At 40.4% G+C, this 14,082-nt stretch overlaps 1 protein-coding gene across 5 annotated transcripts; it reads left to right on the forward strand.

The window, feature by feature from the left end:
- The first annotated feature begins 89 nt into the window (after positions 1-89).
- mybphb (myosin binding protein Hb) lies at positions 90-13,268 on the forward strand. 5 transcript variants are annotated; one of them, XR_005207409.1, is made up of 15 exons: positions 90-384; positions 2,580-2,630; positions 2,815-2,880; positions 3,054-3,122; positions 3,317-3,451; positions 4,637-4,804; positions 8,260-8,348; positions 8,451-8,646; positions 9,885-10,024; positions 10,169-10,328; positions 10,569-10,705; positions 11,444-11,630; positions 12,111-12,167; positions 12,807-12,838; positions 12,925-13,268. XR_005207409.1 is itself a non-coding variant. In XM_037773835.1 (14 exons), exons 1-13 carry the CDS (start codon positions 165-167, stop codon positions 12,143-12,145), a joined length of 1,653 nt encoding a protein of 550 aa, XP_037629763.1. In that variant the 5' UTR covers positions 90-164; the 3' UTR covers positions 12,146-12,167; positions 12,925-13,268. The 5 variants fall into 5 exon arrangements, 1 of the variants encoding a protein (XP_037629763.1); XM_037773835.1 differs by lacking the exon at positions 12,807-12,838; XR_005207411.1 differs by lacking the exon at positions 2,580-2,630 and having other exon boundaries at positions 91-384.
- Positions 13,269-14,082: the final 814 nt, after the last annotated feature.

Consider the following 14,082-nt stretch of genomic DNA (forward strand, 5'->3'; position numbering starts at 1 on the left):
GACATGGAGCTCAGTCAGTATCTCTTACATGTACTTCATTAGTGGGGCGGTGCTTCAACCTGCTGGGTCTCTATATAAACCCAACACCCCCGCTGAAATGACGGCATTGGATCCAGTTTCTTAAGGACTTAACAGAGTTGGGGAATTAGCTGCAAACCGCCAACATGCCGTCCAAGCCTGCCCCCATCAAGAAGGCGGCCAAGAAGGAGCCAGCCAAGAAGGAGGAGAAGGCTGCGGAGCCGGCTCCTGCGGCCCCAGAGCCCGCTGCTGCTGAGCCAGCCCCGGCTGAAGCAGCTCCGGCTGAAGCTGCTCCGGCTGAAGTGGCCCCTGCTGCCGAGGGAGAGGCTGCTGCTGCTCCGGCAGCTGAGGAGCCACCCAAAGATGGTAATGCACCGAGAGCAGCGTGGCGGCGCTTTTGCCACATGATTTAAACAGCAATAAAGTCCACCTCCATGTTCATGACATTTTCGACACACATATTCTTCATAATATATGATGACTTTTTTCGTCATAATATATTATCACTTATTTTTCTTCATTATATACTATGACTTTTTTTATTATTTTTTTCGTCATACTATACTATGACTTTTTTATAAACTTTTTCGACATACTATACTATGACCTTTTTTTCGACATAATATATTATCACTTATTTTTCTTCATTATATACTATGACTTTTTTTATTATTTTTTTCGACATACTATACTATGACTTTTTTATTATAAAATTATCGACATACTGTACTATAACGTTTTTTTCATGACATTTACGACAAACTATACTGTGACCTTTTTCATGAAATTTTCAGCGGCGCTTTTGCCTCACAAGCATACAGTCCACCTTCATGTTATTTCTCAGTGGATGAACCTTGGATTAGTTGTCTAACCTTTTAATTGAAGCCAAAGCAGTCGGTCCACCCCTTGGTAAGCACGCGGTAACCTTTACGCACGCGTCCTTGTGCGCCCTCAGGTGCCATGGGTAAAGGAGTTCCACATAAAAGGGAAAACGCATGTTTAAATGCTTACACCTGCCTGCTTGGACTCATAGCTGCTGACGAACTATTTTCTACAAGTTACTGGTAGTCCTACTCGTGCGCTTTTTGGTTCTTCAAATGCGCTTCATCGACTTCTTTCTGCAAAACTGTGTGATGTTAACTTGTAAAGTTGTTGCTAATATGCGCTTTTACACCTCAGTGAAAGCTCCACCTTGACCCCCTCACAAGCACACATTGACAAACATAAATATCTAAATAATTTACAAAGATAAAATGGTCTAGGTGGTGGCACTGGTTTTTAATGAGTGATGTATAACGCATATTACAACAACCTGTTTTATTGTTAAAAAAAACTGCCTTTCCCCTTTAATATTTAACATCTAATATCTACATCAGCTGCTCCCACTGATGAAGCTCCAGCTGCTGCAGATCAGCCAGCCGCTGATGGTATGATGCCCCTCAGTTACCACCTAACTCACCCATTTCTTTTCCTTTTTTATTATTTTTAATAGATTTAACCTCGTTCATAACATTTTGAAAATGCCATGTCACATTTTGAAAATGTTATGTGCCTACTGATATCTTCTAACCTCTAATATCAGCTGCTCCGCCTGCTACAGAAGAAACACCAGCTGCTGCTGCTGAGGCTCCTGCTGATGGTAAAACAGTGGATTAACACAGATCTTATATAATTTTAATATATAAGTATTAGCCTATTAAAACTTGACCCTCCCGTAGTGAAAGATAACTCCACTGATATCAGATGCTGACATGTTCTAACCTCTAATATCAGCTGCTGCGTCTGCTACAGAAGAAACACCAGCTGCTGCTGCTGTTGCTGCTGAGGCCCCGGCTGATGGTAAAACAGACTATCAGTGCATTAACACAGAGCTTATACAGTATATAAGTTTGATTAAACCTTGAAACCGCCTACTTTCTACAGTATAATAAAGCATCACTAATATCTACTGCTAATATCTTCTAACCTCTAATATCAGCTGCTGCGCCTGCTACAGAAGAAACACCAGCTGCTGCTGCTGAGGCCCCGGCTGATGGTAAAACAGACTATCAGTGTATTAACACAGATCTTACATATACGTATTATTAAACCTTGAAACCGCCTACCTTCTACAATATAATATAACATCACTAATATCTACTGCTGATATCTTCTAACCTCTAATATCAGCTGCTGCGCCTGCTACAGAAGAAACACCAGATGCTGCTGCTGCTGAGGCCCCGGCTGATGGTAAAACAGACTATCCGTGCATTAACACAGAGCTTATACAGTATATAAGTTTGATTAAACCTTGAAACCGCCTACTTTCTACAGTATAATAAAGCATCACTAATATCTACTGCTGATATCTTCTAACCTCTAATATCAGCTGCTGCGCCTGCTACGGAAGAAACACCAGCTGCTGCTGCTGAGGTCCCTGCTGATGGTAAAGAAAAAGAGTGGAATAACAGTTATCTTTTACAGCCTAAGTTTGATTAAAAAACCTTGAAACCGTCTACCTCCTACAGTGCAGCTTACTTCACTAATATCTAATGCTGATATCCTCTAACCTCTAATGTCAGCTGCCGCTCCCGCTACAGAGGAAGGTGCCCCAGCTGAGGCCCCTGCTGATGGTAAAGAACTCACAACAGATATCTTACTAAGTTCTTCAACCTGGTTAAAACGTTAAAGCTAACACTAACACTCACTGACTTCTTCCATGACACTTTGAACAGTCTGCAGTCTCAACACACATATTATCATCTTAGTCCCATCTGCTTCATGCACTAATCATTGATGTCTAACGTTTAATAATAGCTGCTGCTGCCGCTCCAGCCGCAGAAGAAGGTGCTCCCGCTGCTGACTCCGAAGCGCCCGCTGATGGTAAAACAGAACATGTTCCTGTTCACTCCTCTCTCTTTATTCATCTCTTTTTATTAGCATTGTAAAGCCGAGAGCTGTGAGGTACACAACTGGATATTATTTGATGCTGCAGCATCGCTCTGCTCATTTACACGCTGACAATAATAATAATGCAAATGCCTATTTAACATCAGCTGAAGCTGCCGAAGCCGCTGCACCAGAGGAGCCTAAACCACCCACCCCTCCACCACCTCCACCTCCAGGTAAAGGTCTTATTCAGAGAGGAAGCTTCATTTCAGAGTGATTCTACTTCCATCAATTCTTTTTTATTACAGTGTTTATATAAAGAACTACATCATCACCTCCTTATGAACCTCAACTTTTCTGATTCAGATGATTTTGTGCATTTCTGCCATTCGCAGTTGAGTAATTGGATGTTTTTTGCGTTCGTGTGCAGAGCCCACAAGTGTCCCGTTGGAACTGTTCGTTGAGGATAAGAACGACACCTCAGTCAGCATCATCTGGAGCCAGCCGGAGGTCGTCGGCGCGTCCGGTCTGGATGGATACACCATTGAAATTTGCAAGGACGGAAGTAAGTGCCGCTCTGCTTTTGACCAGGTGCACTGAACACGAACGGGGTCAGAGTATTAATACACCGTGACAAAAATGTCAGCTAACCTTTAACTTATGTTGAAAGCTTTTATTGCAACATCTAATTTTAGTTTTTTTACAGAATCATTACATTTCTATTTCTAATTCTAATCTGTTTCAATGCTTTTTAAATACACTCAGGAACATGTGAAACTGCTGTTTTACAGTAATGCGGGTTCAGCCATATCGGTTGCAGCTGTTCCCCAAGTGTCACTCGCAGAGTTATATCATGGTACCTAACTTCTCCATACAAGGAAAGAGGCATCTCAGGACCTGCTGAGGTCTTGCTGTAGGTCCTGCTTTTAGACTTACAGCCTGAAGCTCATATCAGCAGGAGTTCCATGTGGGCTTGATTTAGCAGAGCAGGGCAAGCTGTTTACCCACAGAACACCAATTCCATGTCTAAAGCTATAATGATAATTTGTGTCAAACATAATCACTCTATTTTCATTACAAAGCTGCACAACAAGCAGCGCTTACTGTCGCTTGAAACGGTTTATGTTCAAGTTCTTACTTAAATGAGAAAATAGTCAGTACTTTTAATTTGTCAAGTATTTAATTCACACAGGAGTATACATAAATAGGCTTTACGATGTGGTTATAGAATATTTATTTATTTATGACTCACCAGAAAACATGCTATATCGTGATGTATATCGTTATCGAGATATGAAATGAGCTATATCGCGATAGAGGATTTTGGCAATATTGCCCAGCCCTACTACAAAGTGTATTAAGACACAATAATCACAAATACGTAACAAATCAGACTTTAAAAGTCACCATTTGTTAATTTTCCGAAGCTCATATCAGCAGGAGTTCAATGTGAGCCTGATTTAGCAGAGCAGGGCAAGCTGTTTACCCTCAGAGCACCAATTCCATGTCTAATGCTATAATTGATAATTTGTGTCAAACATAATCACTCTATTTTCATTACAAAGCTGCACAACAAGCTGCGCTTACTGTCGTGATATATTAATTGTGTATGAATTAGATCTGTTCCCCTCGGTCTGCCTGCAGGTTTCACAGTCGGCACACTTTATGTTCACAGTCTTTACCCTGTAATATCCAGATAAACAGCTGTTGTAAATTGTAACCAGTTGTTTTCTATAATCTTCCCGTTCAGCCGAGGACTGGAAAGCAGTCAACGAGGAGCTGCATAAGTCCACCCGCTACGTGATCAAGAACCAGACCACCGGTGACCGTCTGAAGATCCGCGTGGTGGCTGTGAACGCCGGCGGCCGCAGCACCCCCCTCGCCCTCGCCGAGGCTGTCCTGGTGAAGGAGGTCGCCGGTAAGAAGTGCTCATTTTCAGCACGAGAAATTAACTACTTGCTCTGTTATTTTTACCTCTTTATCGCAAACAAATGTCGGATAAGGTGAGCATTACTGATACAACACATGGAAGTTGAAGCGTCACAGCAGTAAAATGAAGCACGAAAACGGACGCATCAAATAGATAAGTAAGCTTTAAAATATACTAGAATGCTATAAACAATATGAGCATCTACTATATACAGGAATCCACAGGAAACAGTGGCAAAAAGGCTTCCCAAATGGCTCAATGATGATACACAGAAAAGTGAGAAAACTTATATTAAATACATCATCTACTATATATAAAAAGAAGCAAAAATGAAAGGTACTAAAGACTACATACACCATATATACAGTACATAAACAGTAACCTCAAAGTAGTGCTGGGCGATAATTCAATATGATAATTTATCTTCTTTCCATAGAATCGTATTGTGATGCAATCATATATCTAGATATCATGATACACAATTACGTCATCTTAATTGATAATAACGAGCACGCACTTACTCAAATTTCTCAGAAATTCTGATGAGAAAAACTTCTAGGGAATAATACTTGAATATCGTGGTTTTGTATTTACATCACACTTTTACTAACACAAATTTCACTTGAAACGGTTTATGTTCAAGTTCTTAATTGAATGCGAAAATATTCAGTACTTTTAATTTGTCAAGTATTTAATTCACACAGGAGTATACATAAATAGGCTTTACAATGTGGTTATAGAATATTTATTTTTGGCTCACCAGAAAACATGCTATATCGTGATATATATCGTTATCGTGATATGAAATGAGCTATATAGTGACTACAAAGTGTATTGAGACACAATAATCACAAATACGTAACAAATCAGACTGTAAAAGTCACCATTTGTTCATTTTCTCTATTCATTTTAAATTATGTTCTCAAAAGCTTGGCCTTATATACGACATGGGTTTGAATCTTTACTTCCACATGAGCAAAGTTTAAATCAAATTGCAAACAGGTCTATTTTTAAAGACAATTTTAATGGGGTTATTACATTAGGACACATGATTGACTGAGTTTCCAAGTAATGTTATGGGATTAAACTCTTTCACCTGTTACATGACTATCTTAATCCATCTGTAAATAAATATGGGACAAACTGTTTGTCTGGCCTAAACTTTAAAGAGCCATTTATTACTGGAAAGGGGAGTTGTAAAGTGCAGGAGTCAAACTGAAGCAGCTCAGCAATGTTTGTCCTCTCAGCTGTCTCCGTGTCCCGCTGGCACATACCTGCAGAGTTAACGGTGTAAAACTAAGGCCTTCTCACTTTGATCTCAAACACTGATCCACCTAACCACAATGTGATAATTACACACTTGTTAAGTAGATGGGTCTTACTGATGCCGTACACCTGACAGTGTTAATCACAGACAGTATGTCTAAAGCGATTAGAAATGCTGATTGGACCCAGAGGGCTTTAAAAGGAGGAGCTGCGTTACTTCAGCTCACTCACAAATCATCGTTAGGCGTAATGGAGAGCCGGACAGGGAGGTACGGCAACTTGATACCAGATGGCAATATTTCAACAGTCGGGTGTTTCCATGTTCGCCATAGCGGGCGGTCCGCCACAAATAGAAGCAACTCATGAATGGGTTCCGACAAAATGACAAATCTTTGGAAAAAAATAGCTGGGATGTCCCCGCTATTAACGCAGATTTTTTCTGGCATTGCATTGTGACCCCTGCCAGGAGTCATGCTGGGGAGAGTGACAACTGATGTGACAGCGAGCAGGTGGGGGCTGTTAAATTCCAGCGGGTGGGTGGGGGTGGTGGATATGGAGCTAACTTCTCAGGTGACACCCAAATCTCATGACACCTCCAGAGATTCGCTGTTTATTTTGGAGCATGCCACAGACTTTACAGGGAGAATGTTCATTAAGCCTCTCTGGATGAAGTGATAAGACGCGGTATGTTTGTTCGAGTATACTGATGCTTATTCACCTCATCTCACTTTCTTTTCCTGTTTTACACCCAACTCATTAATGTTCCAGTTCATCTTTACAAATCAGCTCCTTTCCTGCTTCACTTATCTCTGATTTGAATGCGTTGTGACTTGAGTGGGAGTAACTGAAGCTCCCCGTCCTGCGTCACGAGGGGAGATGATATACTACGGTACGCCTTCTTTATTTAGAGTCCTGACAAATGTTGCCGCGGCGGACTCAGCAGGTGGTGCTTCTGACCAAATCACTTTTACAAATGAGCCTTGGCAAGACCCTTCATTTCAAACATCATGATGAATTTCTTTTTAGAATGATTTATTGGGCTTTTTACAAGCTAATACACACAGTGTGAGGAAGATAAGGAAGATTAGACAAGCCACCAGGGCACCTCACCCCTGTGATATTCTCATACTTCTTTATATTTATAATGATTTAGGTTCCCTACCTGCAGATTTACATCTCTCACTTTTACAATTTCCTGCGTTATTTCAGCTTAATTTGCCCCAATAAGGCAATTTAAGTGTCAGCTTGAACATAGGACAACAAACTATAATAATCTAGGGAGAACAAAAACATAAATGATGGATTCAAAACCAAGTGAAAGGTTGTATGAAGAGTTTGAGTAAATATAATATATATATATATATACATATATACATATACTGTATATATATAAATCAACACTTATTCAGGCATTTAAAAAAATTATGATTTATATTTTAGTGATTTTTGCAATATAAACAAAAGATCTAATGGGCAAAGCATAACAAATAATAGCATTTACACAATGGCAGCATTTTCTTTTTTGCGATTAATTCACACATCAATATATGTTTTTTCCAACTGTTGTTTTTGTACTTTTATATAGAATGCAAATATTACGCGGTAAAAAGGTATTTTTTTTTGGATTGAGGTAGATTTTCTGAGCTTTCACACTGCAAATAAAGGCATCAACCAATCACGTGCTGAGTTGCGCCTATATAAAGGCCTTTATAGCCAGATACAGACATACAGTACTATGTAACATCCTGCTTTCTGTAGATTCCCGTCTTTCAATATTACAGTATGTGCAGCTCCTCAAATTATTTACCTTCATTATAATCCATACAAAGTCCTACTTGCCCCATGTTCTGTGCCATTGCTTTAACACATCATGCCATTAGAACAGATACGTAGCAACAGGGATATAGGACTTAGAATAAGGGTTCCTTTTACAACCATTTAAAGCACAGACGCACCCTGAATGACACCAGTGAAAGTTCCCTGGCTACGATGGGCTTAGATCAGCTCTGCAGGTTTATCGATTTCTTCAAGATTTGTGGGTCACAAAAGGAAAATGAATCCCTGTGTTTCAATCCAAAAAGCTCTAAACAGATCCTAACAATCCCTCTCAGGCTGTGCCATCCTGTCACTGATCCTCCACTGATACTGTAATAATCACCGGTTGTTTTTCTCTCCAGATCGTCCCAAGGTCCGCCTGCCACGTTTCCTCAGGCAGAGATACGTCGCTTACGTTGGAGATAAGATCAACCTGACCATCCCCTTCACAGTAAGCTGAAGACGACTGTATGGTCCTATAAATGTGTGATGAATAAAACAGCACAACTCCTCAAAATTCACTGTCCTTTTTTTATTTTTATTTTTTACCCAGGGTAAACCCAAACCTGTGGTCTCCTGGTTAAAGAACGGAGAGCCCGTGGACACAAAGAGGGTGAACATCCGCAGCACCGACAAAGACAGCATCCTGTTTATCCGTACGTCCGAGAGAGATGACTCTGGCGTGTACGAGATGTGTGTAAAGGTGGAGGACTTCGACGACAAGGCTTCACTCATCCTGCAAATTGTTGGTGAGCAAAAATAGAGGAAATATGAGTTGCGTGTCCCAAGATACAGTGGAGAATAATGTGGAAAATTAGCTTTATCTGACTTATGACCAAGTAGGGTTTCACATACCAGGAATGCATAGACAAGAAACATAAATATAGAATAAAAAAAAATAAAATTAAAATATTTAAAGGTGCAGTGTGTTGGATTTGCAACATCTAGCTGTGAGGTTGCAGACTGCAACTGAAACTTCTCCCGTGTACCAAGCGTGTAGGAGAACTATGGTGGCTGACGTGAAAACGCAAAAACACGACTGGCCCTGTCTAGAGCTAATCTAGGGCATTTGGTTTGTACGTTCAGCCGGCTCTGTGAAGAGGACCTGCTCCCTATGTAGATATAAACGGTTCATAAGGTAACGAAAACTCGACTCTTACTTTCAGGTGATTATACACTAATGAAAACATAGTTATTAAAGGAACAGTGTGTAACATTTTGGGGGATCTATTAGCAGAAATGGAATATAATATTCAGTGTGACCATGTTGCACCGCCATGTTTCTACAGTAGCCCAGAACGGACAAACCCAACACTGGCTCTAGAGAGATCCTTTCACATTTTTATGTTACGTGAAGGCCAACATAGTTCTCTGTCACGCCTGTGAAACTACTGTAACTTGAGCCGCAAAGTGCAAAACGGTGGTACCGTCAGCCGCCGTCTGACTTCCGTTGCTCTTAAAGTAATGTTATTATGGTAAGGATGGCCTCTGAGCCAGTTTTGCACTCAGCGGCTCACGTTACCGCCATCTTGGAAAGGGAGGAGTGAGCGAAGGAGTACTCAGATGGTTGCAATCTGCAACCACACCACTAGATTCCGACAAATCCTACACACTGTACCTTTAATATTATATTCCATTTCTGCCAATAGATCTCCCTAAATGCTACACACTGTTCCTTTATAAACACTATTTAAATATACAATGTAATTGTTGAAAAAGGCGACGAAAGAAAGAAGACATTAATGTAACATGTAGTGTAGTGGGGAGCGGTTCAAAGAGTTTGTGTCCAGGGTGGGAGGGGTCGGCCACAAACTTTCCTGCCCGCCTCAGGGTCCTTGAAGCGTCCAGTCACCCTCTCAGCAGAGCTAATGATACGCTGCAGTCTGCCCTTGTCCTCGGCTGTAGAAGCAGCATATATTTACGTTTATTTACATGAAATTAAATTGAAAAACTATTGATGTAACACTTGTTGTTTGGTTGCTCACAGAGCTGCCAGGACCTCCCGCCTCTGTGAAGATTGTGGATACCTGGGGCTTCAACGTTGCTCTGGAGTGGACTCCACCCAAAGACACCGGAAACACAGACATCACTGGTTACACAGTCCAGAAGGCCGATAAAAAGACTGGAGTAAGTTTTCAGTATCAACGTTGTGTCTGTCTGGAAGGTCATAATGAATTATACATGATGATTATTAATAAGAGGATCCCCTCGATGCATTACAACACAGTAAGTCCTAAATCCTCAAAACCTCGTCCTGCTGTGTGTCCACAGGACTGGTTCACTGTGATGGAGCACTACCATAGACTGAATGCCACCATCTCTGACCTCATCATGGGCAATACCTACAAGTTCAAAGTGTTTACTGAAAACAAGTGTGGAATGAGCGAGGACGCTACTGTTGCAAAGGATGAGGCCAAAATCTTGAAGACGGGTAACTTTTATTGTTCCTTAAACCATCTGGGAAACACACAGAGTTTCTTTCATTCATTACTTTATTTCCTGTTTTCCTCTGAAGCCATCGTCTCCCAAGCCATTGATCCTTCAGCTGACAGTTTCTTAACTACTGATGCTGTATTAACATTGCTGTTATCCGGTAGTAGGTGTTCATTCAGCTAACTAATGTGTTGAGTAGGAGCTTCATGGTCGAGTCTGTTTCTCTTCCACCCTCCAGGTATCGAGTACAAGCCGCCAGAGTACCATGAGCGCGACTTCACCGAGGCGCCCAAGTTCACCACCCCCATGACTGACAGAGCCACCACCGTCGGCTACAACACCAAGCTGCTGTGCTCCGTCAGGGGATGCCCAAAAGTACAGTAACATTTTTTATATGCTCGATGACATTCAATTTGTGTCCCCTTTTCCACTAAACTAACAGCTTCAGCATCACATTAGCACCACACCTGTTATGGTTCTTTAAAAACTCACTTTTTAACAAGCTGTAATTTCTAACTGATGAACAAGTGTGCATTGAGTGTTTGCTAGATTATGCCGTCACACCGGTGGTGCCATTACTTAAAGTCCTTGTCAGCAGCTTAATATTCATATTGAGGTGATGAGTGGACATACTGAGTTTTCCTCACCCACTCATCTATTGCTGTCAGTGTGTTGGCTTTGAGCTGAGAATGTGTGAGATCTTCGGCCTGGCCTTGTTAGCCTGCTGTCTGAGCCTCTCACCTCCTGTTTGGGCTCATAATCCCACCGGGTCGCCAGCAGGACGGTAGCATAGATGCTCTTAATGAGAAGGCTAGAATTGATATCCTTTGCTTTTGAAGTGAGGCCATAAGGGTGACAGGTCAGCGGACAAGCGGGGTCACGTGTAGCATTCCCCGTGGTGCCCCAGTAGTTCCTCACCACGTCAGTGTCATTAAAACTCCCAAACCAAGTGTGAGCTGTGTGTCCACTTCAGTCAAAACATTTTTTTTATTTTTGCCATGTAGCACAAACAAAAATAGAAACAACACTGCTGTTTGTTTATTTGTGACATGATTGTTGTGAGATGGAAAATTACATGTTTATTTGCTCATATATCTGTGTATTTTTCTACAGCCCAAGGTTATATGGATGAAGAACCAGATGATTATTGGAGACGACCCCAAGTACAGGCAGCTGTGCATCCAGGGTATCTGCTCTCTGGAGATCCGTAAGCCCGGTAACTTTGACGGCGGTGTGTACTCCTGCAAAGCCAAGAACGATCACGGAGAAGCAGTGGTCAGCTGCAAGCTGGAGGTCAAACGTAAGTCAAGATCTTCAATATATATAGTATAAACTGTATATAAAAAACACTTTTTAATCTATTTATGGATGTAAACATTTAGGGCTGCAACTAACGATTATTTTCATAATCAATTAATCTGCCAATTATTTTCTATTTTCTTAATCGCTTGGTCTATAAAATGTCAGAAAATACTGAAAAATGTCCATCCCAGTTTCTCAAAGTCCAAGGTGATGTCTTTCAATGTCTGGTCAAGTCCAAAACACACAGACATACAGTTTAATATGATATAAAACAGAGACATTTTTGCATGAAAAATTACTTTAACGATTAATTGATTATCGAAATAGTTGGTGATTATTTTTCTGTCCATCAAGTAATCGATTAGTCGACTAATCGTTGCAGCTCTATAAACATTGCGTTTTAAGTTATAGCATTTACTTTACCCGTATTTGAGTTTTAACCTTCTGAAAGCTAATAACTTGTCTTTGTGTCAAACAGAGCCGGCGGCGCCCGCAGATGCAGAGAAGAAATAAGTCAACATTCACATTCTCACAGGTCAGAAATATTCAAATCTAAATACCTATCAACCTTTAAAAAATATACACAATAATATAGTCTAAATATATCATTTTTTGGAGTAAGTTGTTACTTTTACTTGTAGTTTAGTTGCACAGCATGTATATTTGTGAAATGGAAGCTTAATGATTAACCTGGATGTGCTGGGATAGTGCTGACCTTTATGAGTCCTGAGGTGACATCTGCCTTCCTAACTGCATGACTTACTTTCCATACATGGAGGGCACTGAAAGAGTCCAAGAGGTAGCGCCCGTAAATTAAATCTGTAATGGCTCCTCGTGTACTCAGGTTAGAACTTCACATCACATTTCCTCGACTCAGCAGCAGCAGCCTCCTTTAGGACACCCACATACAGCATTTTATTTGCAGGTTATACCCTCAACACCAACACAGTCTGAACATTTTGGAGCTTTAATCTGTGCAATGTTGTTGTTTTAAAATAATTGCTGGATAAACCTTATTTTTAAAACATATATAAAAAAAAAATAAAAACAATTTATGGTATGCCTTATTTTCTTCCATTCTTTTGAATCGCTGCCGTCTCTGCGACTGAAGTGCGACTCCTTTTTAACACCTGTTGTTGTTGTCATTTGTTCATCTGTTGCAATCCCAAATTAGGAGCAGAAGGAATGAGGCCTTTGCAGCATAAGGTGCGTGACCCCTTTTAGCGTTTCTAAAACTGTCGCGAACAACACTGATGAACGTAACGTTTACATGATTCCTTTCTCTCTCACAGGAAGGTGCTGGATTCCTGGAAGAACATGTATATATGGCTGGTGACCACACTTCCGAAGGGTTGTTGCCTGTGACCTCTTGCCGAGTGTTACCCTGTGTTGTTATGATGAACAATTGTTGTCGCTTTGTGCCTTTATCGTTCACTACATTATTTAAGTCCATATCCATGTCCACAACCAGCTTTTTCCACCAACGATACTGTCTCTATGGTAACTAACTTATCATCATCTCATCAGTCTAACTAGGTGCACACCAAGACTTCTGCAACAGGATTTTACTGTTCCTCATAGGAGAACTACATGTAACATCTACGTGTTTATATCAATAAATCATTTTATTTCTGGTTTTGTTGTTTTCCATACAGTGTGTTCTTTTAACTGAAATCTCCAGCAGAATTAATATTAATATTTAAAGTAGCTACTGAGTAGCTAAAAGTTTAAGGATTTGGTAACACATTATTTTATAGGTCTGTAATTTCTAATATATTAGGGAAAATGCAGACGTGCAAAAAGGTGAACAAATACAGCTTTCGATAATAAGTGAATGAAAAATGTATATTTACTTGGCTTTAAATTCAACCTTTCTTTAAATTAAATTCCTTATAATTAGTTACAAATTTAAAAGATATTTTCATAATAAAAGCTTACCAAGAATTCAAAATAAAATGCATAATGGACTGCTTCAGAAACTCAGTTTTTGATAGGCTACTAAAGCAGAAAGCTAATGTATATTACATTTTTTTCCCACTACAGTTTCACTCAGCTGCTGAACGTATGAATCCCCTTTTGGCAACAAACTAGTGACAATCTGGAGATAGCAGCTCTATTTATTTGACTTGCACGGACCCAAGAGTACATGCATCACAGTATTCCAGGACTTCCATAATAATAATACCAGTCTATAATCCTGATCTTGTAGCTATTCGGACTGGGAGTTACTGGCATAGTGTTACAGGGCAGGATGCCAGAGATATTTAAGTTACAGAGACACATGAGTTCACACAGAGGCTGACAAAATTAGCCCCAGTGCTCCATATCACTCATGTTATTTTGGGAATAAGTGGCTAGACTGGCAAAATTCTTTTACGTTACCAAAGACAATCTGAAAGAGTAAAATCACAGATGAAAATGAAAAAAGGCAAGAGGGAACTTCTTCATTA

This window comes from Sebastes umbrosus, chromosome 1 (genome assembly GCF_015220745.1).
Source record: "Sebastes umbrosus isolate fSebUmb1 chromosome 1, fSebUmb1.pri, whole genome shotgun sequence".
NCBI classification, from domain to species: Eukaryota; Metazoa; Chordata; class Actinopteri; order Perciformes; family Sebastidae; genus Sebastes; species Sebastes umbrosus.